Source organism: Panthera onca, chromosome B2, assembly GCF_046562875.1.
Source record: "Panthera onca isolate mPanOnc1 chromosome B2, mPanOnc1 haplotype 2, whole genome shotgun sequence".
Classification (NCBI taxonomy): domain Eukaryota; kingdom Metazoa; phylum Chordata; class Mammalia; order Carnivora; family Felidae; genus Panthera; species Panthera onca.
The window spans coordinates 52,041,141-52,064,394 of record NC_138343.1 but is presented as its reverse complement, the minus strand read 5'-3'; the positions used below and the strand labels follow the sequence as shown (position 1 = coordinate 52,064,394).

General features: G+C 37.1%; 1 protein-coding gene and 1 non-coding gene across 3 annotated transcripts in view; one reads left to right on the top strand and one right to left on the bottom strand.

The window, feature by feature from the left end:
* The window catches only part of SACK1B (scaffolding CK1 anchoring protein B), a 90,293-nt gene that overhangs the window by 12,820 nt on the left and 54,219 nt on the right, over positions 1-23,254 (bottom strand). For both annotated transcript variants that reach the window (XM_060615780.3, XM_060615781.3), the window contains exons 3-4: positions 1,426-1,590; positions 526-650 (exon numbers count right to left, since the gene is read on the bottom strand). In XM_060615780.3, coding sequence (XP_060471763.1) covers positions 526-650; positions 1,426-1,590 — 290 coding nt within the window. The remainder of the gene's footprint in view (positions 1-525; positions 651-1,425; positions 1,591-23,254) is intronic.
* Positions 4,252-4,365, top strand: LOC132668141 (small nucleolar RNA SNORA51). The gene has a single exon (XR_009605499.1). It is a non-coding gene; the product is annotated as a small nucleolar RNA SNORA51 (small nucleolar RNA).

The following is a 23,254-nucleotide window of genomic DNA, read 5'->3' as shown; positions in this document are numbered from 1 at the left end:
TTGAATGATGCCGATAATAGTAACCTGTGTAACCTTGTCTAGTGTCTATTATGGCATTTTTAACAGCCAGACTCTGAAATGCATTTTGGGTAGTACTATACATAGTGACTACATGACTGACTATCAGATTCTTAATAATACTAAAATAAAAATAATCTGTCTGACAGGTTCTTCAAAGCAATAAAGAGCTTCTATTTTTATGAATAAATGTTATTAAGCTCATACTGCAACGATTTTCATAAGGAACAAAAACTTTTGGCATTAGAGAACTATAGGGAACCTAAAATGTTTGTTACCCATCTCAATTTGGGGATGAAGAACTTGGAGCACGAGGAAGTTGTATGACTTCCCCAATGTCTTAATGTTCTTTAGAGGTACAGCCAGAACTGAAACCCAAGTCTCCAAGCTTCCATGCAAAGGTTCTTTTTTATTTCTAAGAAATATCTAAACAGATTACATTAATATTTGAAACTAATAAATTCTATAAATGATTAATGATACTGGAGGTAAACACAATGATCTTACCTGTAAGAACCATACATAACTTTCTGGCAGTCAATTAACAAAAACTTCTGTTCTAATTTTCCATGAAATTTTGCTCCTGTTTTTGAAAGATAATCTTGGCCTTTTACTGTCCGCACTCGAATATTCTAGAATTACATGTAAATATAAAGTTATAACTAGAAAGGAGATATTTTGAATGTGAAATATATGTCAATATAAAATCTTAGTACCAAAAAAGTATACTTGAAATAATCTTTTTTGTAAAAAACACATAACAAAAAATAGTAAAAGCAAATTTTTAAACATCACCCCCCCAAAAAACACCTAAGAAAAAGTCACTAAAAAATATAGATGTATCTTAGCATAACATAAACAGGAGGCATTATGTTACATTTATACAGAACGGTTTTATAAACCACCTAGGATCCTATTGTAAGACAGCCTTTCAGGTTATAGTGGCATGATTCCACAATAACTACAATGAAAATCCACACTTTTTTTAAAGAAGCCACATGTAACTGAAAACACTGTGCCTAATGATTGTGATAAGTAACATCTGAATGAAAGAATCACTTGAGTCAGTGGTTTCAAGGTTATATGCATGGAGAAACTAAAGCACTCATTATGACTGAGCAAAGTTAACTCAGAAACTTAAGTGCTCCATCATCAAGAAAAGCATCTTATAGACCATCATGAGAATGTGTGGTTTCAGTCACATTTCAAAAAGTACAAGCATACCCTTCTGCGATTAATCATTATGCCACCTTAAATATATTTCTGTGTGTGTTACATATATGTAGACATAGATACATATTATATACAGATATATTTGGAATAATATAGCTTAACCTGCCTTAAATTCAACTGAGATAAAAATGGTACACAAAATAATTGAAGAAAAAACAAACATGGAATTCTTACCCTGAGTCGTTGAACTTGACAGCCCTGTTTTTCAGTCATATTTAGGAAATGATTAAAGTTGGACTCATCAAGCAGAATATATACAGATATCCCTCGAGTTGATGCCTCCACTATTTCTTTGAAAATGTCCACATCTGTGAATATATCCATCACTAAAGCAATGACCTATTAAAGATAAAAAGGCAAAACAATTTTAGATACCCAATAGGGAAAGGTTTATAAATTGCTTTCTTCCAGCAATAAAACAGAAAATAATGAAACACATATTACTTATAAATGTATACACAAATGTGTATGCAGCTTCCTAAAATAGAAGATACAAAAATATATTGAAAATAAACAAGTGACTACATACAGATTTGTAGCACAAAATAATTTCATACTGGCTTTAAATAAAAGGAAATCTGCAGTTTAGTAAGATGCTGAGCAAAGGGTGAATCCAAATTACAGATTGCAAGGGTGCAAGTAGGGTAGCGGGATGGGACAGGTAGATGGAAGGTGGAAACAAGTGTTACAAGTTTTTGTGGGAAGCCTTTCTAGGGAAAAGCAAGCTCTCTGAAACTAGCTGTCAATAATAAATGTCTTGGCAGTACTGGGACAGAGAAAGAAAATCTTACAGGGGGTCCTGGGTGGTTCAGTCAGTTAGTTGAGCATCCTACACTTGATTTTGGCTCAGGTCATGATCTCATGGTTCATGTGATTAAATCCTGCACTGGGCTTTGCACTGACAGCACGGAGCTTACTTAGGATTCTCTTTCTCTCTCTCTCTCTGCCCTTTGTCTGCTTGCTTTCTCTCTCAAAATAAATAAATAAACATAAAAAAAAAATCTTACAGAAATGGAAACTAGGTAGGAAGGGGCCAAAGCTGAGAAAAGGTATAGGATTTGAAGACTAGAAAATTAAATACATTTGCCTAAAATAAGCTTAACAGACAGAATAAGTGAAAAAAAAAAAAAAAAAAAAAGGTCACAAAGGCAGTATGATTAAGAAGATGAACAAAGAGAGAAATTTCTTTAAAAACAGGCCCCTAAAATGGAGACAGTCCAAGTTAACTATTGGCAAGAGAACCATTATTGACTCTGAGAAGCAGTGGGAGTGAAATAATGCCGAAAAAAAGGGGAATCATTCGACTGACCACCTTCTACGCACTACAGAAGAACACAAAATCCCTGCCCTTGGTGAAGATTACATTTTAGGTGGGGGAAGAAATCAGGAGCAATAAATATAATAGATAAATTCGGTAATATGCTATCATATGGTAAGTTTATTGGGGAAAAAAACAGAATAAGGGAGATCATGAACCCCTGGAAATTGAGAAGGTTGGGTTTGTGCCTTTCTGGGTAAGTCTCTTTGAGAAAGTGTCTTTTGAGCAGAGACATAAAAAGGAATTGAGTTAGTCATCAACGTGGATATCTTGAGAAACAGTGTTACAGACAGAGGGTACCAGCAGTGCAAAGGCCCAACATCAGGAGCTTGCCTGGCATATTCAAGAAACAGCAAGTAGACAGCAGAAATGGAGTGAAAAATGGAGAGTAATCACAATGCCTTGAAGGTATTATAAAGCCTTCAGCATTCTGTCCTGAATAAGACTGTAAGCTATTAGAAGCTTTTAAGTGGAGGTAGTAATATATCTGATTTATGTTTGAAAGGATTCTTCTGGCTACTGTGTTGATCCTAAGGGTAGGAACTAGGGTGGAAACAGGCAGACCAGTTAGAACTAAAGGAGCAATTTAAGTGAGGGGTGATGTTAGCTAGGAGAAGGATGGTCCTTGTCCTAGTCACCGTCAGTGACATCACCATCAAATGGCCTAATGCTGGCCTTTGAGCAACAGGATTTCTGAATGGATTGAGCATAGAATGGGAGAGGAAAGGGGGGAAAAGGGGAGACTCTAAAATGTTTAGCCTCATCCACCTAAAGGACCAAGTTGTCATCAACTGAGAGAAGGAAGAATCCAGCTATACTAAATTTTAGCTAAGTATGAGGAGCCAAGTGGAATGCTAATTGGAGAAGTCTAGGCCAGACATGTCAATGGGATGTCAGTTGTGTAGAGATGACAGTTAAATCCAAGTCACCAAGGGAGACTGGATAAATAGAAAGGGAGACCAAGGACTGAGTCCTAAGACAAGGGAAGGAAACAGCAACGGTCACTTCAGTTTTTGTGGAATGGTAAGAGCAAAAGCCTCACTGTAAGGGATTTAAGAGGGAATGGGAAGACAGATACTGAAAATAGCAGGTATGGGCAACTCTTTTTGAGTAATTTGGCTGTAATAAGAAGCATAGAAATGAAGAGGTAGCCATGGGTAAAGCTGGGTCAAGAGGAGTTGTAATTTTTTGTTTTGTTTTAGGGTGAGAGAAATAATAGCATGTCTGTATGCTAATGAAATGCTCCAGTGAAGACTGAAAATTCATGATGCAAGAGATGGTGGGAGGTGGGTGGGGACGGAAAGAATTGCTGGAACAATGTCTTTGAGTAGGTAATAAAAGAATCTAATGTAAACACAAAGTAATCAGAGCACAGAGAATAAAGACCAGTAAAAGATCATCCATAACATCAAGACAGAAAACCAACTATGAGGGTGCAGATGCTGGTGGAAAAGCAGGTGTGGTAATGGTGCTATGAAAGATCTCTTGTGAATGCTTCAATTTTTCCCGTGAACTGGGAAGCAAGATCTGCAACTAAGAACACCCTAGATTATGGAAGACATGTTAAAAGATCAAGAAAGGGGTATTAAATAGGATGGTAGGAAAGAGCGTAGACCATAGAAATACAGTTTAATTACAGGGCAGTAATAAGGACTCACCATAAATTTAAAACGAGAACAGTCAACCTCATGGTGCTTACCCCAGGCTGTATTCTTATACTGACTGCACAGAAAGGAGTAAATCCAACCATCAGACAGGCCCTTTGCCTGGTCTGTACTACGAATGGGAGGGCATGGAAGAATAAGTAAATAAAATGAGAATAGTCAATGTAGCTGTCAGTTACTCTCCAACTTTAGTCAGCTGCAGGGATACAAACATGGAGCAGGCTAAAAGTTTGATGTAACCTTGGATGTAGTTGTGGCCATGAGAGTATAAGGAGATTAGATTATAATGGGACTCTCCCTCTCCCTCTCTCTCTGTCCCTGCTTGTTCTCTCTCAAAATAAAAATAAAAAAATAAATAAACTAGACAAAGAGAGGAAAAAGGATGTCATGGATGTGACAGGCAGTAAAATGGCGGTGGGATCAATGAATATGAAGTCTGGCTGGGGTTAAAAACTATTGGGGCGCTTGGGTGGCTCAGTCGGTTGGATGTCCGACTTCAGCTCAGGTCATGATCTTGCAGTTGGTGGGTTCGAGACCTGCGTCAGGCTCTGTGCTGACAGCTCAGAGCCTGAAGCCTCCTTCAAATTCTGTGTCTCGTCCTCTCTCTGCCCCTCCCATGCTCATGCTGTGTCTTACTCCATCTCTGAATAATAAATAAACGTAAAATTTTTTTTTAAATTAAAAAAAGACCAGTTAACTATTAAAAAATTATTGTTAATTTTTTTATGTTGATAGTAATATAATAAAAAATATAAACATGTATTATCTAAAATATAGTTATTAATATAAACATGAAATGCTACCTTTATTTACTTCACATTACAGTAGATGAGACAAAATTGGCAATGAATTGATAATTGTTGAAAGTGGCTGATAGTACATGAGGGTTCTATATACAACTTTCTATTTTTGGAAGCTTCCACAGCATACAGTTTAGAAAAAGAAATAAATAAAGGAATATTAGATACTAGTAGGTACCAGAGGGAATAAGGCAGAAATATATATAGAAGTGATAGTCAGATGGGGATACCTGAATTAGGTTATAAAGGCGCTTCAATTAAGGCTATGCTATTATCAAGGATATGGCTGGAAGTCAATGGCTGACGTATAGGTAGGACAAGATCATGGGAGGCAAGGAACTGGTCTTTAGAAGGATCTCTTAATATACAGTTGACACAGGAACAGTATTGAAAAGAGTGATGGAGACCAAGGAACAAAACATGTCAAGAAATGAGAAGGAATGGAAGACACACATGGCAACAAGAGTCGGAATAATGTCATGGACCATTGTGAATATGTTAGAAGATGAAGAAAGCCACGGATAATATGTAAACTTTTTATTTACTCTAATACAGTGTTATAACGAAATACTGGACCACACCCAAATAACACAAGTTGGTGATATTCTTCAAACTACCTGTGAAACATACTTCAATCAGATATTTTTCTAGGAAGAACAATTTCAATCATTTAAGTAGCCTCACATGACCCCCTTTCTTATTTATGAATGGTAGGAGGTGCCAGAAGAAGGAAACAGATAGTGATAACAACCTCATTCATGTCTTGTGCATATTCTTTATAAAATTAAATATGTGAAAAACCTTTAAATCACATCAAATTAATTAATGCATTTATTATGCAATAACAAGTGGTATGATGATGTAGAACACTGACATAAGGAAAATAAAATGTCCATATTATAAACTTATTTTACATAATAAATTCTAAAAATGTATGTATAGAACAGTCTTTTTTTAAAGAGAGGAATTTTTCTTAAATAAGGAAATACTATTATGCAACATGGTATTGTTTATGAAATTAATCAGCACATCTAAAGAATATATCTTTTATTTGATAGAGTCTCATGTAACAAATCAATTAAGACTTTGGAAATGAACAAAACACATCACCACGATAAATAAAGGTTTCTGTTTGCAAAAAGTAATTGAAGTCAGTCAGCCAATGGATGATTCTAGCATACTAAATGTAGAACAAATTATAGTCTCTCTTGTGTGACAGATATTACACTGGATCAGGATCCAAGAAACTAGATTACACATCTTTGACAAGCTTATCTGATGTCAACTGAGTCAGGTAGCTTATCAGGACTTCTGGTTTCCTGCACCCTCACTAGATGGAAAATTATAAAAAGTCTACAGAAAATTTCAGCTGTGCCAAGAAAGGCAAAATAAAATGTAGCTCATTTTTTTTTTTATGGTGGGTATATTCCTGGAAAGGGATAATAATTACAAAGGAAGTATGCCAAACCTGATCTGAAAGTATTAAATTCCCAGTTAGTTACCTAAATCACATCATGCTGTAGAAATGACTATATACAATGAAAGAAATATATACCCGATTAGTATAAGGCTTTTCAAAAGGTACATCAATTGACTTTTTAAGTCAATAAAGAAACCAGTCAGTCACATTAATGGTATTTATTAAACCACTGTGATATTATATACTATTTAAATTCTCCTTTTGCTTCTTCACTATTTCCTGTTTTATTCTTACTGAAAAAGTTAACAAATAAATGCATTCATCAGCCACATGAGACTTAGAACATTTTTAGAAAGAAATCCTGGGTCATTGTTAAGATTTGAGTGAAGGGGCACCTGGGTGGCTCAGCTGGTTAAGCGTCTGACTTCATTCAGCTCAGGTCATGATCTTGCATTGCAGTTCATGGGTTAGAGCCATGCATTCGGGTCTGTACTGACAGTTTGGAGCCTGGAGCCTGCTTCAGATTCTGTGTCTCCCTCTTTCTCTGCCCCTCCCCCACATGCACTCTGTCTCTGTCTCTCAAAAATGAGTAAAAGTTAAAAAAAAAAAATGAGTGAAACTTCACATCTTTTAGTAGCTTGAGAACCTGACTCAAGAATGTTGGTTTGCACTTCACCTTTCTCACAGTAGCAAATTCTCTCAAAGTGACCCAGACACTGGAGGTCACACTGAATGAACTTAACATAAACACTGACACTAAATTTCTCATAAGTTCATAATCACGACACAATTTAAGGCCACTCAGGAGATTATATAATCAATTAAGTAATACACTGTAAGAGTAATTCAGAGGAAGAAAAACAAATGCTCCATATGTACATGGTTGTTAGGGGTGGGTACAGGGCAGAAGGAAACAGACTAACAGAGCTTCATGGATAAGCCTTACATATGAGTAAAGGGGCGCCTAGGTGGCTTAGTCGGTTGAGCGTCTGACCCGATTTCAGCTCAGGTAGTAATCCCACAGTTGCACCGTGAGATCAAGGCCTGCCTTGGGGTCTTTGCTGAGTGTGGAGCCTGCTTAAGATTCTCTCTCCCAGTCCCTCTACCCCTCCCCAAGTCTCAATCAATCAATTAAAAAAAGGTAAAGATTATTTTTAGCCATCCAACCTGGAAGACCAGCATTGCAAAGACAAAGAGGCAAAGATTAGAATGAAAATGACAGTAATATTTTTTTAAATGTTTATTGAATTAGCCTAAAGTTAAACACAAAGGTCATTATTTATGGATATGGAATAAATTTAGTTAGGATTTATATAGGTTATGAAAGGTCTTGTAAATCTGACACTGTTTAGATTTGATATGGAGTGCAATTTAAATCCTGAAAAATTAAATATCTGGCCAAAATACCGTCTTGAGAAAATGAGTCTGATAGCAATATTCATATTGAAAATATCTAAATTCTACTGAGTGATATTGACTGGAGATTATGAAGTCATTATTCTTAGTGTAATGCTCATATCTATAAATGCACTAAAATGCCAAAAAATAAAGGTAAGGCAGAACTTAGCGATAGGATGAAAAGAACTGAAAATTCTAGACAGATTTGATAGAGAATGTTTATCACAATGTTAATGTTCAATACTTGCACTTCCCTAGAAACGTGTTTCACAATCTTTAAATGTTAATTTTGAGCCCCATCTTATTTTTTTCATTGTAAACCATTAGGAAAGAAAGCTATTAGCAATATGTTCTAATATGACCTAGATACTTCATGAAATGTAAGGATACCTTGAGTTAATGTTCTGTAGTCACAGAACTGTCATTATCATCCTCAAAATTGAAAAACTGAATATCATGCCTTTTATGCTTCAAAATACTAAGCACCATTTGAAAGGGTTCGGACTTCCTTGGTAATTGCCTGCATAGATACAGGAGAATTTATTTTTTTCTAACAGAAGAAAAGCTAATAAGGAGTTCAAATTAAAAAAAAAAATAAATTAATGGAGTTCTATAATAGCTATATTTTTAATAAAATTCAACACAATTAGAAAACTTTGAATTGAGTAATAGAAATCAAGAGTAATGATCACTTAGGGAATATATATTTTTTGAGTCTGTAATATCAAAAGCAATGAGCTAAGTGGATTTCAGAGGAAAGAGAGGCTGATATTAAGAATAAGTGCTTTTGGCCCTTATCCTCTGCAGCCTAAGTAAAAATGTTCATTTTGTGTAAAATTTCATATATGGTGCACAGTATACTATTGTTTAGTAAGTTACAGCTTTACATTATGAATGACTACATTATGAATGCAGGTATTTAAGTATCTATACTAATAACTGTTATTAATATATCATTTGCTTGGTCTATCTTAAATTACCTTAGGGAAGTCACTGAAATGATTCTGAATCTCACTGATGTCTATCATACATTAAATACACCAGAGAAGATCTTGCATTTTACTAAGTTCTAAAATTCTATATTTTAACAACTGTTGATTTACTCCCAATTACTCAACATCTGGGGGAATGTTTGGGTCATATTGTGGCTGCAACATAAATTTATAGAACTAGTATACATGTGTGACAACTCCAAACAGACATTGCAAAAATTATTTCCTACATTTTTTACGTTGTATTATACGACTGAAAATACTTCTACACCGTTAAAGAATGTGCCTGTGTTCTCCCAAAATTCGTTTGTTGAAATCCTAATTTCCTGTGTGATGGCATTTGGAGATAGAGACATTGGGAGGTAATTGGGTCACGAGGGCAGAGCCCTTGTGAATGGGTAGGGTGACTTTATCACAAAGACCCCAGAGAGCTCCTTGTACCTACAACCATGTCAGGACAGTGGGAAGACAGTTGCTATAAACCAAGAAGGGAGACCCCAGCAGACACTGAATTGGCCACCATTTCAATCTTGGACTCCAGAACTGTGAGAAATACACATCTGCTACTTAACCTACCCGGTCTGGGGTATTTTTATGTAGTCAGGATGCACTGAGACAGCTACAGAAATGAATAATTTTAGCAAAGCCTTCTATCAGCTCTGTGCAAGTAGGCATCTTTGTTTTTGTTTTTTTTTTAAACGTTTATTTTTGAGACAGAGAGAGACAGAGCATGAGTGGGGGAGGGGCAGAGAGAGGGGACACAGAATCCAAAGCAGGCTCCAGGCTCTGAGCTGTCAGCACAATGCCCGATGTGGGGCTCGAACCCACAAACCGTGAGATCATGACCTGAGCCAAAGTTGGATGTTTAACTGACTGAGCCACCCAGGCGCCCCATAGGCATCTTTGCTTTTTAAAATAGCTTTTACCCTAATACCTCAAGAAATCAGAAAGAAAAAAAAGAATTAGAAGCAGGCCTAACCAGCCTGAAAGCAAGCACAAAGAAGAGCCATACTCCTTTCTCTGATTTCAGTTAAGTCCTCTTACATGTTCTCATTTTCCTAGTACTTTCCCTAAAATGATTCTTCCTGAAATCTGGCCTGGCAAGGGTCTCCTCGCATGAGCTCCCACAGCTGAGGTGTTGGAGAGTTGGTGATGGTGGGGAAAAAAGAGCCCAGGGCTTCCAAGCCTATATGACCACAATAACAGTCCACTTGACAAAGCCTAAGCAGAAGCTCCCCCCAGTAATGACACTGGGAGCTGAGACAAGGGGGAGACAGCCCCAAAGGTGGTTCCATTCAACCAGCAAGTTATAATCCCCCCGACTTGGTGCAAAACCCAACTCCATCTGTCAAAAGGATTTTTTTTTTAATGTTTATTTATTTTTTTTAATGTTTACTCTTGACAGAGAGAAAGAAAGAGAGAATGAGTCAGGTATGGGCAGAGAGAGAGAGACAGACAGACAGACAGAGGGAGACAGAGAGAGAGGAAGACAGAATCCCAAGCAGGTTCCACCCTGTCAGCGCAGAGCCCAATGCAGGGCTCGAACCCACGAAGCCATGAGATCATGACCAGAGCCGAAACCAAGAGTCAAACGCCGAACCGACTGAGCCACCCAGGTGCCCCAGGAGTGGAAAATTCTTAAAAAGTTAACTTATAGTCTTATAAAAACTGTAATTTTAATTAAAACCTCTATTTAGACTAAAATATATTTAATTATTCTAAGTATTCTATAATTATTGGGTTAGCTAGGTCTTTCTGTAACTAACTCCAAAAACTTGAGTGTATTTACTTTGTTAACTAGCTCCCAAGGTAGGTATAACTGAAACAGATCAGGTGTTTAATTAATTTTTGTGGGGATGAAGTAGCTACATGGTGTCTGCTCTCAAGAAGGGCACCATTTTATAAGAGATTCATTTGTAGATCAATGTGTTATCTGCCGTAATAAAATTATGACCAAACTCCTATAAGGGAAAAATTCCTTCTAACTAAGAATTGTATGTCATCGGTACCTGGAACCTAGATGAGGGAGGTGCCTCCTTAGATCTTGTTAAATAAGGGAATGAGACTACCTTCTAAGAATTAAATGTCATTAAAGAGTGGATCAAAGCACCACTCCAGCATCTGTTAGCAGAGAGACTGAGGTCTGAACACTATGACTACAGCAAAATGAATCTAGATAAATGACAGTAACATAAACAAGAGTAGATGCTTCAACAGAAGAAAATGGCAGTTGGTTGGTAAATTGTGGAATCAGAGTCACAGAGATAAATACTGCCCACGTTCATTTAAGTATTGTCCAGAAGGACAGGGGAATGACCGAAGGCATGAACTTGACCTTTCTGTACTATTGGCCAAGTAGAGTTAGTTTAATAATGGCATCTGAGCCAGATGCATTTTAAATTTTTTTAACGTTTATTTATTTTTGAGACAGAGAGAGACAGAGCATGAATGGGGGAGGGTCAGAGAGAGGGAGACACAGAATTGAAACAGGCTCCGGGCTCTGAGCTGTCAGCACAGGGGCCCGATGCGGGGCTCGAACTCACGGACCGCGAGATTGTGACCTGAGCCGAAGTCGGCCGCTTAACCGACTGAGCCACCCAGGTGCCCCGCCAGATGCATTTTAAATGTCATGTGACAAGTTCCTCTAATTCCAATTTTGTGACCTTCAAGTATATGAGGGCTTACTATGCATAATGCCACAGGGGGAGAATGAGACAACTAGATAACTAAAATCTGTTAGGACAGTGAGCCCTTAGAACTGGTATTGTTAAAATGGCAATCTGATGTCAGACATCATTATTCAAAACTTAGGTTAAAATAAATTTATTTATTTCATTTTATTATAGGGAGAGAGTGCATGAGCAGGGGAGAGGGGCAGAAGGACGGAGAATCTTAAGCAGGCTCCATGCTCAGTGTGGAGCCTGGTGTGGGACTTGATTCCATGAACCCGAGATCATGACCTGAGCAGAACTCAAGAGTCAGATGCTCAACCAATTGAGCCACCCAGGCCCCCCCCAAAAGAATGTTACTTTAAAGAAATGGATGAGGCTCTTAAGTCTAAGGTCCAGAATTTAGGTCTTGTTAAGTTGACTAAAGTTAACTTTTTTCCTGAGACTCCTGAGAGGTCTTTTTTGTTCTGAAACAGAATCATCCATGTGCTTGAAATGGTGTGTATGTGAATTTCTGCAATATAAAGGGGTGTCTGTTATGAAGAAAGGAGTGAAGGGCACTGCAGTCAGAAAGAGAAAGAGGGAAGAAACAGTAAAAATCAAGGTGTGTTAGGAACTTTAAAGAACTGTGCCTCAAGAGGAGGAAGGGTTTCGGTAATGGGAGCTGAATCATAAGGGAGGCTCAGAGGCAAGGCAGCACTAGAGTGGGAACAGCTAGTGATCCAATTCTGCTGAGACACGGAAATCTGCTGAGGAGTTAGCCATAAGGCTAGCAAGACTAGAATGGCCAATTTGGCCCAGAATGCAGGGGAAGTCCTTGAAAGCCCATCCAATCACAGATTCCATAAGGCACAAAGGGTTAACAGTTAAAGCTTTATAGCCAAAGAATGATGTGATCAAAACAATACTTGAGAAGATTAATATGTTGGTACATATGGGACGAGTTAGAAACTGGAACACCCACCTGCAGGTAGAGGAGTTAGGGGGGTTTCAATCCTAATACAGCATAAACGTATAGGATCCCAATGTGGATGGTGAAGCAGGAATAAAAATTAGGGGTGGAGGTAAATTTGCAAAGGATGTTTTCACAAGACTCAGTGGCTGAGGGCTTCAGAAACACAACACAGGGCAGCTAGCCAGGGATCACTAGGGATAAGAGACCTAAATTAAATGCATAATTATTGCACCATTATAAGAAAACTTAAAATTCAAAAGTAGTGTTTCATTTTTGTATGTAAGGAAAGCCCATACGGTGTGACAATGTGCTAAAAAGTTGTATTCTTTGACTTTTCTACCTACCTATCGATCCATTCACCAATCTGTCCGTCTATCCTTCCATCCACCCACCCACTCATCCATGCTTTGTTCTTTTTTTAATTTTTTTTTTTTTTTTTTTTTTAACCATTGAAACTTCAGCATTAGGCAACTTGAAAAGCTGGGTGGACACCAAAAGAACAAAATAGGAAAGAGGTGACTTGGCTGATGGTGTAAGATCTCAGTGGTGTTAGAATGGCATGAGGTCAGCACAGGAGGAAAAGTCTGCCTTTGAATTAGGTTATACGAAAGTGCTAAGACCACAGGGAACAGAAAACGGGTGGTAACTGAAAGAAACAACAAATACTTCTCGGTTGCAGATAAAGTGTTCCTTTAGGTGTGGCCAGGAAGAGCTTAGACCATGGGCTTGCACAGGAATGAAAAAGAGCTGGTGTCAGGAATCCCATAAGAAGTTAAAGGGACATGAAAAGAGTCCGCAGTGTAAAGTGAGAGACCAACTGTGATAAAAAAAATTAAAAAAAAAAAAAAAATACACTTCTCATTGACATTTTACCAAGTTGAGAAATTTCCCAGCAATTTTCAACAACTATCAAAGACATTTATGTAATGAACAGGGAAATTTTAATATTGATTGGATATTTTAAAAAAACTTTTTAATGTCTATTTACTTTTTGAGAGAGAGAGAGGGAGAGAAAGTGGGGGAGGGGCAGAGACAGAGAGGGAGACACAGAATCCGAAGCAGGTTCCAGGCTCTGCACAATCAGCATAGAGCCTGATGTGGGGCTCAAACCCACAGACCGTGAGATCATGACATGAGCTGAAGTCGGATGCTTAACCAACTGAGCCACCCAGGCGTCCCAATACGCAATGGAAATTTAATAAAATTAATGATTTTTTTAGGTTTGATAATGTAGTTTTTTAAAAAGCCCTTATGTTTTAGAGAATGAAACTAAACAATTATAGACATTGTATGTGAATTTATTTTTAACTTAATTCAGCAGCAGTGGCAAATATGGAAGAGGCAAAATTGACAGCAAGTTGGTAATTACTGAAACAGAGTGGTGGGCACAAGAAGTTACATTATATTGTTTTCTCTTTCATGTATGTTTGAAAACTTCCCTAACAAGATAAGCAATCATGAAACTATCTAGACTTTGACTGGATCCATCTTATCACCTCTTTCTCTCTCTCTCTTTTTTGTTTTCTATGTTTATCTTCTTAGCTCATGTCATCCATGCTAAATTTTCCATTTACTTTTGTACTCATTCTTCCTAAGTCACTTTTAGAGTTTTCCTTTTCTTCTACAAATGTCTGTCCCTACATATCTATTTGAATCTGGAATCAGCCACTTTCTAGTGGGGTAAACTCCAGAGAGAAAAGTTAATGTAAGCCTCAAATTTCTCACCTATCAAATCAAATAAATAACTCCTATCATGTAGGGATTGTTGGGGAAATTAAGATGATGTATATCAAGTTGTTGGTCAGTGGCCCATGATAAAGGATGGTAAGCATCATACGCACATGGCAAAGGATCATTAAATAGTTCTATTATTAAGAAAAAATGTTGGTGATAACACAGCTTGAAGAATAGACATTTTTATTGTATTTGAGCAGAACTTCATAGTTCCTAATTTAACAAGAAGATGAGTAGAGTGTTTCACATTTTTCAATTCATTGTTCTCTTAATTAATAATATTGGCCTTAACCAAATTATTCCTGAATAATTAAAACAACTACCACAAAACTTTCTATTCCTGCTTTAAAAGGCTACATTCTTAATTTGGGCAATAACTATTTCCCTTTAATGTCAACTACAAACAACTAATTAACAGGACACAAAAAATCAAACCTACTTCATGGCAAAAATACCACAAATCCTATTTATTCTAGTAATTTCTATTTGAATAAGAACTTAAATATCAAGGAGTTCCATTAAAGGCATGAAATAATTGTGATGGCTTTTGTATTTAATACAATTCATCATTCCAGTGTCTCTACCCTACAGTCAAATTATATTTCATCCCCTGATAATTTAATTCGACTACTCCTCTTTTCTCTATTGGGTAATTTTCACAATACTGACTTCTGTGAGTTGTGTAATATTTTTCACTGAGCTTGAAAGTTACAAGATAGCATACCTATGGTATAGGTAACAGGGTTTCTAAAAGCTAGCAGATATGGACAATAATTTTCAGCAGACCATCAAGCTAATTTGAAAAACTTCAGCCACATTACTTGGACCATTTCTTGTGTAATCCCTCTCCCACAAACTTCACGTTTCTTAAGCATTTTGAACACCTAATGACAGTCATTCTATACAAACAAATGATACAGAGACACAAAACAGCAAATGTTTTTTAGTTGGGCTCTAGTAAGAAGACACAGATTTTTTATTTTATTAGCAGCTATTTTATTTTTAAGTTTTCAACAATATTATTAAAATCCCATTGTGAATATCTTCACTTTCTCTGCTAAGAAAATTGTAAATTATAATCTGTTTGTTTTCCTAAAGTAGTTCATTAGAAGAGACTGGTCAGATAGCTACATAAAATCCATTTCTGTTTTATTATTTTGCATCTGAAAGTTGAGGTTTTATCAAAATGAGATTGCCATCAGAAGCAGAAATAATCACACTTATTCCAACCATTTTCATTACATTAAGCCCAAATGTTTTTCATCTGTAAAATTAAGAAAGTTCCATGCCTTTATATATCACCTTTGATTGATATCCTATATAAATGTCATTTAAAAAATAAAATGTGTTCCATATAATACATCCTCAAGCAGTCAGTCAAGCTGTAAATAGAGGAAAAAGGAAAGTCAATGATTAAAGAGGAACAAAATGAGATAAGGACAAAAAACAGAGAAACTATACAAAATATCTCTTGGAATAATACATCAAATTTGTACTTCCATTCTAACAAAAATCAGACTGGAGTTTCAATTTGGGCAAATAATTTTTTTTTTTTTTAATTTAAATATGCCTGTAATTTAGGTTTCTTGAGAGGCTTCACTGTTGGAAATAGATCAAACGGCAAAAGAAACTTACACCAGATAGGCATTAAAACATTCAGATAATCAGAGCAGAAGAAAAAAATTATCCAAATCATTAAAATGTAGAGCAATTCAATAAGAAATCCAACCTGAAGCTTTTATTGTTAAGCTAATGAAATGCAGCAGTAAGACTGCCAACTGATAAGGGACCCAAAGTACTTTGTCCTCTGAGAAGAGTGTAGAAAAGGGTTATGCAAAATACTCTTGGGGATTTAAATACCTGAAAGAATGCATCATTTAATTAATTCATTAATTCATTCATTTATTCATTTATTTAATTTCAAATCTTTAATTAAATTCTATTTAGTAAATATATAGTGTAATATTGTTTCCAGAAGTAGAATTTAGTGAATTATCACATACACCCAGTGCTCATCACAACAACTGCCCTCCTTAATACCCATCACCCATTTAGCCTATCTCCCCGCCCACCTTCCTGCAACCCTCAGTTTGATCTCCATCATTAAAAGTATCTTATGGTTTGCTTCCCAATCTCGAGATCTCTCCCTTTGGTTTTCCCTTCATTTTAAGTAACATATTTAGTTTTGAGTTAAAGTACAATTCATGAGGATCCAGAAAAGACTCCCAACTTTACTTCATATATCCAGTTAAAAGATCATCTCCCAGTTTTTTTAGACTTAATGTTAGATTTGCCCTTTTTTAATTGAACTCAAGCCTTCTAAGTAAAATTTAGGGGCATCTCTTTCAATTCTAGCACCTGGATCAGAAAGTAAACATACCACCAGCAGTTAGCGACATTTTTATAATATCAAAAAAGTTATACAATATTTGTCTATTGTACAAATACAGTTTGTCTAATTCTATCCACAGAGTAAAAATTACAAAACAAAACAAAATGAACCAAAAACAGAATAAATAAAGAAAAATAACAATATTTTCGCAATTATTCCAGGGACAATGGCATTTCCCTTTCATACTGGAGTATGCACATTTTTTACAAAATTGAGATCGTGTTATTCACATAATGCCATATGCTGTATATTGGTCATTATAGAATATTCTCCTATTATACAAACTGTCATAACATCACATGTTCAGAAAAGATAGCTCTCCAAAGCAGTGTGAAGAATGTAGTCTGGACACAGAAGGACCAGTTAGAATTTCACTGCAAAAGTCCAGAAAAGTAATTGGCAAAGAGGATTGTATCTTCAGAGTTCTGGCAGAAAAACAGATTTCCTTCAGAGTTTTAATGTTGAAAAATTTATAAAAAGACTACAGAAATGTGGGCATAATTAAGGGTACCAAGAAGGGAGACGGAAGCCTGGCACTTAAGCAGGGAGTGCGCCCGGCAAAAAAACAAAACAAAACAAAACAAAACAGAAAATGAACTTTTCTCTGTCCTGTGTTTACTCTCCTGCTGGCATCTCCCAGTGGGCACCCAACCCCCAAGAGGAAGGCAGGCAGCAAGGACCCAGGTGATGTGGCCTACTCCAACAGCCTTTGAAAACCAAAGGGCAGAGAAAGGTGGAAAACAGATCTGACAAGCATGGAGCAAGAGGCGAACAGGCTCACAGATGTAGAACAGAAGCCAGATTTCAGAGATATTAAGGAAGTAGGTGACAAAAACAACATATGACAGTCAACTGGATGGCAGGGTACATGAGGAGACAATATTTGTGGAAAACTTCCAGATTTCTGGATTGGGTGACTGAGTAGTTGTTATTGTCAATGACAGACACAGGCAGATGGGAGGCTGGAAAAGAACGAGCTTGGTTTCAGGTCCGTCGAGTTTCAGCAATATGACACAGTAGGTGCAAACCCTGATAGGCTACTGGTTTTTGGGGTCTGGGATTCAGGAGAAAGCTTCCAGTTTCATAAATTCCATTCTGCATTTCAGACTATTTGAAAATAACTTACAGAATCAAATGTGAATTCTTTACAATGGCATTCACCATCTAACTTTCTTCTTAGTTTCATACGTCACTGCGTATTCCATGCATCCCCCTCTGATGACCATGCTCTTTTTTTTTTAATGTTTATTCATTTTTGAGAGACAGAGAGAGACAGAGCACAAGTGGGGGGGGGGGGGGTGAAGAGAGAGGGAGACACAGAAACCGAAGCAGGTTCCAAACTCTGAGCTGTCAGCACAGAGCCCAACGTGGGGCTTGAACTTACAAACTAGGAGATCAGGACCTGAGCCGAAGTCAGATGCTTAACCAACTGAGCCACCCAGGTGCCCCTCTGTGACCATTTTCTCACCCCATCTTTCATATTACACTTGTACAGTTTCTCTTGTCTAAAATCCCCATCTCCCCTTTTCTCTATGAAAATCCTATCTTTCAAACTTTAGTCTACTTGCAGGCCCCTTTCACAAAGCCTTGGCCAATTCCCTGAGCCTAAATTAACCACATCCTAATTCCATATATTCCATCTACAAGCTATTTATACTTTTAGCATAACATTTATTTCATTCAGCCCTGTCGATTACTTATTACTTTCAAGGAAGTAATAAGCCACCAGAGGGTGGGAGGTAAACTTCAATAATTTTTGTGTCCCCATCAATTTACCAATAGAACTCAATAAAATTTATTAAATTTCTACCATTTCTCCAAAGCATCTAGTTATTCTGAAATAGTAAACAAGCAAATATTTTAAATGAATATTTACGTTTCTTCTTTTGAACTCCTCAAAATTCTTGTGATTTTCCAAATAAAGCACTGTCTCAGAAACAACTCATGGTGCTTTTCATTTAAAACTGAGGGAGTTCTGGGAAGGATATGGGTGGAGCCTGTTGACTGCTGTTGTTACTACGTTTACTGCTCTTTGGTTTGTAGGCAATATTTTATGTATGTGCACCTGTATGAAAAAGCTAGAAGCTTTCTAAAGGTTATCTGCCTGCTTTGCAAATACAGTATGTCCTGAAGTATATTGTAATTGCCACAGGTAAGCATGTAAAAAAATGTGGGTCTTAGTAAATTGGGAATAATAACATTTGCACTGTGGAAGGTGTTAATAAGAATCATATTTCTCAAAACAACCCTATGAGTTGGACTGGACAAGCAGTATCACACACCAATGACACCCATGACATAAAGGTAAAGACCACAGAAACTAAGATATCTACTTAATATCACACAGTGATGAAGTTATGACAAGAACTAATTTTCTTCTAGTTCAGTACTCTAATATTATGCCGTATGACCCCAGTCCTGACTGAATCAGGGGCAAGTGTGCATCCTTGAGGGGGCTCCAGGACATCACAGCCATCTCTTTTGGTAGAATCCAACTTGATCCCAATTGTGTGATTAAATGCTTCATTGATAATAAGAGGGAAAGTATAATTTGATGCAGAGTTGCATTCTTGGAATAAAACTGCACTGTATGTTCTGAATTTTGTTTAAAAACTTCTGACAATCTCCATGTTATTATCACAGAATTAACAATTATTTAATTCTACTTTATCTCTACAGTTTATGTAGAGCCATATCTAAAGCCACCATGGGGCAGAAGCCTAGTCTGAGAGGCTCCATTCCAGATGTATATAAACCTATTATGAATGATTTCCCATATATGCCTAAGTTACATGAGATATGAAAATTATGGCTAGATTTTTTTTTTCTTAAAAAGTATAGCTTGAAAAGTGGTTATTTGAAAAATCTATCTCATTAATTTAAAAATTAAAAGTCAAGGAATCAGGGGGTGCCTGGGTGGCTCAGTCAGTTGAGTGTCTGACTTCGGCTCAGGTCATGATACCACGGTTCGTGGGTTCAAGCCCCGCATCAGGCTCTGTGCTGACTGCTTGCTCAGAGCCTGGAGCCTGCTTCAGATTCTGTGTCTCCTTCTCTCTTTGCCCCTCCCCCGCTCACGCTTTGTCTCACTCTGTTTCTCAAAAATAAATAAATGTAAAAAAAAAATTAAAAAAAAAAAAGTCAAGGAATCAGAATGAATGATATGCTCGTCCATGCTAACATTCACAGGCTATTTTAGTAAGACAGGTTTCGGAATGCTTAAAGGACCTCTTCTCTTTGGTGGTAGGACCATAAGTTATAAATATTTCTAAAAATGGAAGAACCTCACCTATTTAAAGAGTCAGTACTGCAAAAGTATAAATAGAATGGCACATGAAAGAAACTGCTTCATTTCTAATAAAGAAATGGAGGGGGAAAAACGGAACGAGGGAATAAGGAATATGAAAGTGAATGAAATCACTGACTACAACTTCTATTAGTAGAATATCTTTTCCCAACATCTTTGCCAGCATTTGCTAGGCATTTTTTTTTTTTTTTTTCCATGAAATCCCAAGAAGGCAAAGATCTCTATTTGGTCAACAAACGAGGTAGCAAGTGTCAAGTCCACTTATTTTTTGTTTTCTTCCTCTAAATTTTGGTAAAGGAGAACCTTAAATAAGTAATGGTAATTTTTTTAAGTCCTGTAGTGGATTTTCTTTCATAATAGGTTCAGTATCATATCTGTTTAATGCCATTCTTTTGACAAACAAACAAACACGTGACTCTGGGGAGCCTGAGCGGCTCAGTCAGTAAAGTGCCCAATTCTTGACATTGGCTCAGGTCGAGATCTTGTGGTTTCATGAGTTTGGGCCCCCAAGGTGGGCTCTGCACCAGTAGTGTGGAACCTGCTTGGGACTGTGTGTGTGTCTCTCACTCTCTCTGTCCCTCCCCCACTCGTGCTATCTCTGTCTCTCTCAAAGTAAATAAATAAGCCTAAAAAATCATATGGTGACTCAAATAAAATATATTATCATAATATTTATGATATTTGGTCTCTTTCCAAGTCATTATACAGAAATGTTAGCTTTAGAAATTGAGATTCCTTTAAAATTTTTATTTCAAGTGTTTATTTAAATTCTAGCTAGTTAATATATATAGTAAAACTTGGTTTCGGGTGAGAGTCCTTCAAATTTTAATACATTCTCTGAAATTTGGTCACCCTACAATGTTTAACTGGAGCCCTCCATAGAATAGAAGAAATTCATTCATTGATCAAAGGAATAAATTAGGTCAATTCTGACCTCTGAAATTCTTTCAAACTCTGAGACTCCATGCTTCTATTAAACACACACACACACACACACACACACACACACAAACCCAAACAAAACAAAACAAAAAACAACTTTATAAAACACATTCCCCATGAAAGTATCACCAAGACTTCTATTTCCTTGGTCTCATGCTATCAGTAGGCTCCTTATGTTACAAGCTAATGAGATGTTAGGTACAGAAGCTGAACATAAAGATCAAATGAGAGCAAAGAGAGTAAGGAACTGAAGAGATACAGCATTTCCTTTATGAGAATGGCTGACATTACTCAAAAATGTTAGCCACAGTGAATGAAACTTTTTACTTCTATATTTTAGCAACATTTTAACAATGCTTTGGAGTTTGATTGTTCTCCATGGTAACATTTCCAAACAATTGAGATCAGTAAATACAATTACACTAAGAAAAATAACACATTCGTAAATATTATTTCACTGAATAAAACAATGATACGAATAATCTTCTTTAGTCTAATTAAAAGTATAATGACTTCTTTAGATAATGACTATACAGCACTAAAGAAACAAAAACAAACAAGGCCGGAATATGTTTCCAACACTTGTGTTTTTTATGTTTAACCAGCATTCAAGAAAAGGCACAGGCTAAAAATGGATGCAAGGCACATATTAAAAAGTAGGCTTTTTCCATATAACTGTAATGAGGTTAATATTTGATGGTATTGTTTACTCTAAATACATAGCAATAATAAAATATAATGGAAATGGGTACTTCATAAAACAGAATGAATTTTAATATAACCAGAAAAGGACATCTAACCAAAAGCATTCATGAATATATATAGGATGAAAGAGATTGCATAATCCCTGCTGTACCTGTGGATGGATATTTTACCACGTTGTTATTCAGTCATAATAGTTTACCAAAAATTAAAGATAATTCTTAACAACGTTATATCAAATTTCCATTAAAGAAAATCTATAGCAACTGTGAGAATAGTTAATAACTGGTTTCGACCATACAGTCTATAGTACAGAGTTAGATTGAGTTCTAAGTGTAGGAAACACTGATTTTTTAACTTTAAATTTAGATGATATAATCAGAGAAAACAGATAAAGTGGCAGCTCAGTTAGGCCCATGTATTACCTATATAGGATCATTGTCACAGGCTCTGGTGCTTTTATCTGTTAATAGTATAAATGACCTAGTTTATTTCTAAACTTAACTAGACATTCTGTAAGTTGTGGTCCTTTTAAAGTTCCACTTAAGTGGAATTTAGATTCTCTGTAGTGATGGAAGAGGATGGTTAGTTGAAGCAAGATTCAGATTCTTCCTTGAGTTCTGTCAGCACAATCACACATACATGGATGGCTTCATATTGGAAGAATGGGGGGACCTGTTTCCTGAGGAGCAGATTGATCCCTGGCACGTGGTCATGATGAGAGCAGCTCTGAGAGGCATAGCTGAAGCCCACAGTGACCTCAAACTGCTCCAAAGCCTTCGATCTTTGCTTACCCTGAGTCCTTTCCTACCCCCTCCCTCTTACCCTCAGGGGAAACAGAAGAGACTTCACAATGAGGAAGCAGCAAGACATGGGCAGGTGCAGCTCCTCCCGATTTCCACCTACTCTATCCCTGCCTTCCACATTGGCTCCTACCTCTGGGGACCGTCCCCAGGCCTTGCCAGAACATCCTTCTTTTTCCTTACAGGAGTCAGTCTTCCCTCCTGTCCCCTCCCTTCTCCTCTTGTCTCTTCCTCCTCTCTCATTTTCTCTTTTCCCCTTTTTCTCTGTCCCTCGGGATATATTTTTTTCTTTGCTTCTCTTGACCCCATTGGCTTCTCCACAAAGTTAGTTTTTGCCTCCCACTGCCACTTGGCAACTCTGGCTTGTGTCAGGTTCATGTAGCCCAAGCTAGACTTGGAGTCTTAGTATTCATGGCTTCACAGCTCTAGTGCAAATGTCGTCTATAGGTTCAGTCTCTGAATCTCTTAATGTCATAGCAGTCAGAATCTCTTAAGCCCATCCATGAAACAAACACTAATACAACTGAAATGGGCAGAGGTGGGGTTATGTCCATCTGTTTATTTTTTATTTTAAAAAACTTGTGGGGGTGTCTGGGTAGCCAGTCGGTTGAGCATCTGGGTCTTGATTTTGGCTGGGGTCATGATCCCAGGGTCCTACAATCTAGCCCCACGTCGGGCTCTGTACTAGGTATGGAGTCTGGTTGGGATTCTCTCTCTCTCTCTCTCTCTCTCTCTCTCTCTCTCTCTCCACCTGCTTCCCTTTTTCTCTCTCTCTCTCTCCCTCCCTCTGCCCCCTCTCCCATTCACACACACACTCTCTCTCTTTCTCTCTTGCTCTCTAAAAGAAAAAAGAAAAAACTGTGTACTGAGCTTTCATTCTCTGTCAGACACTGTGAGAGGTATTATTGGT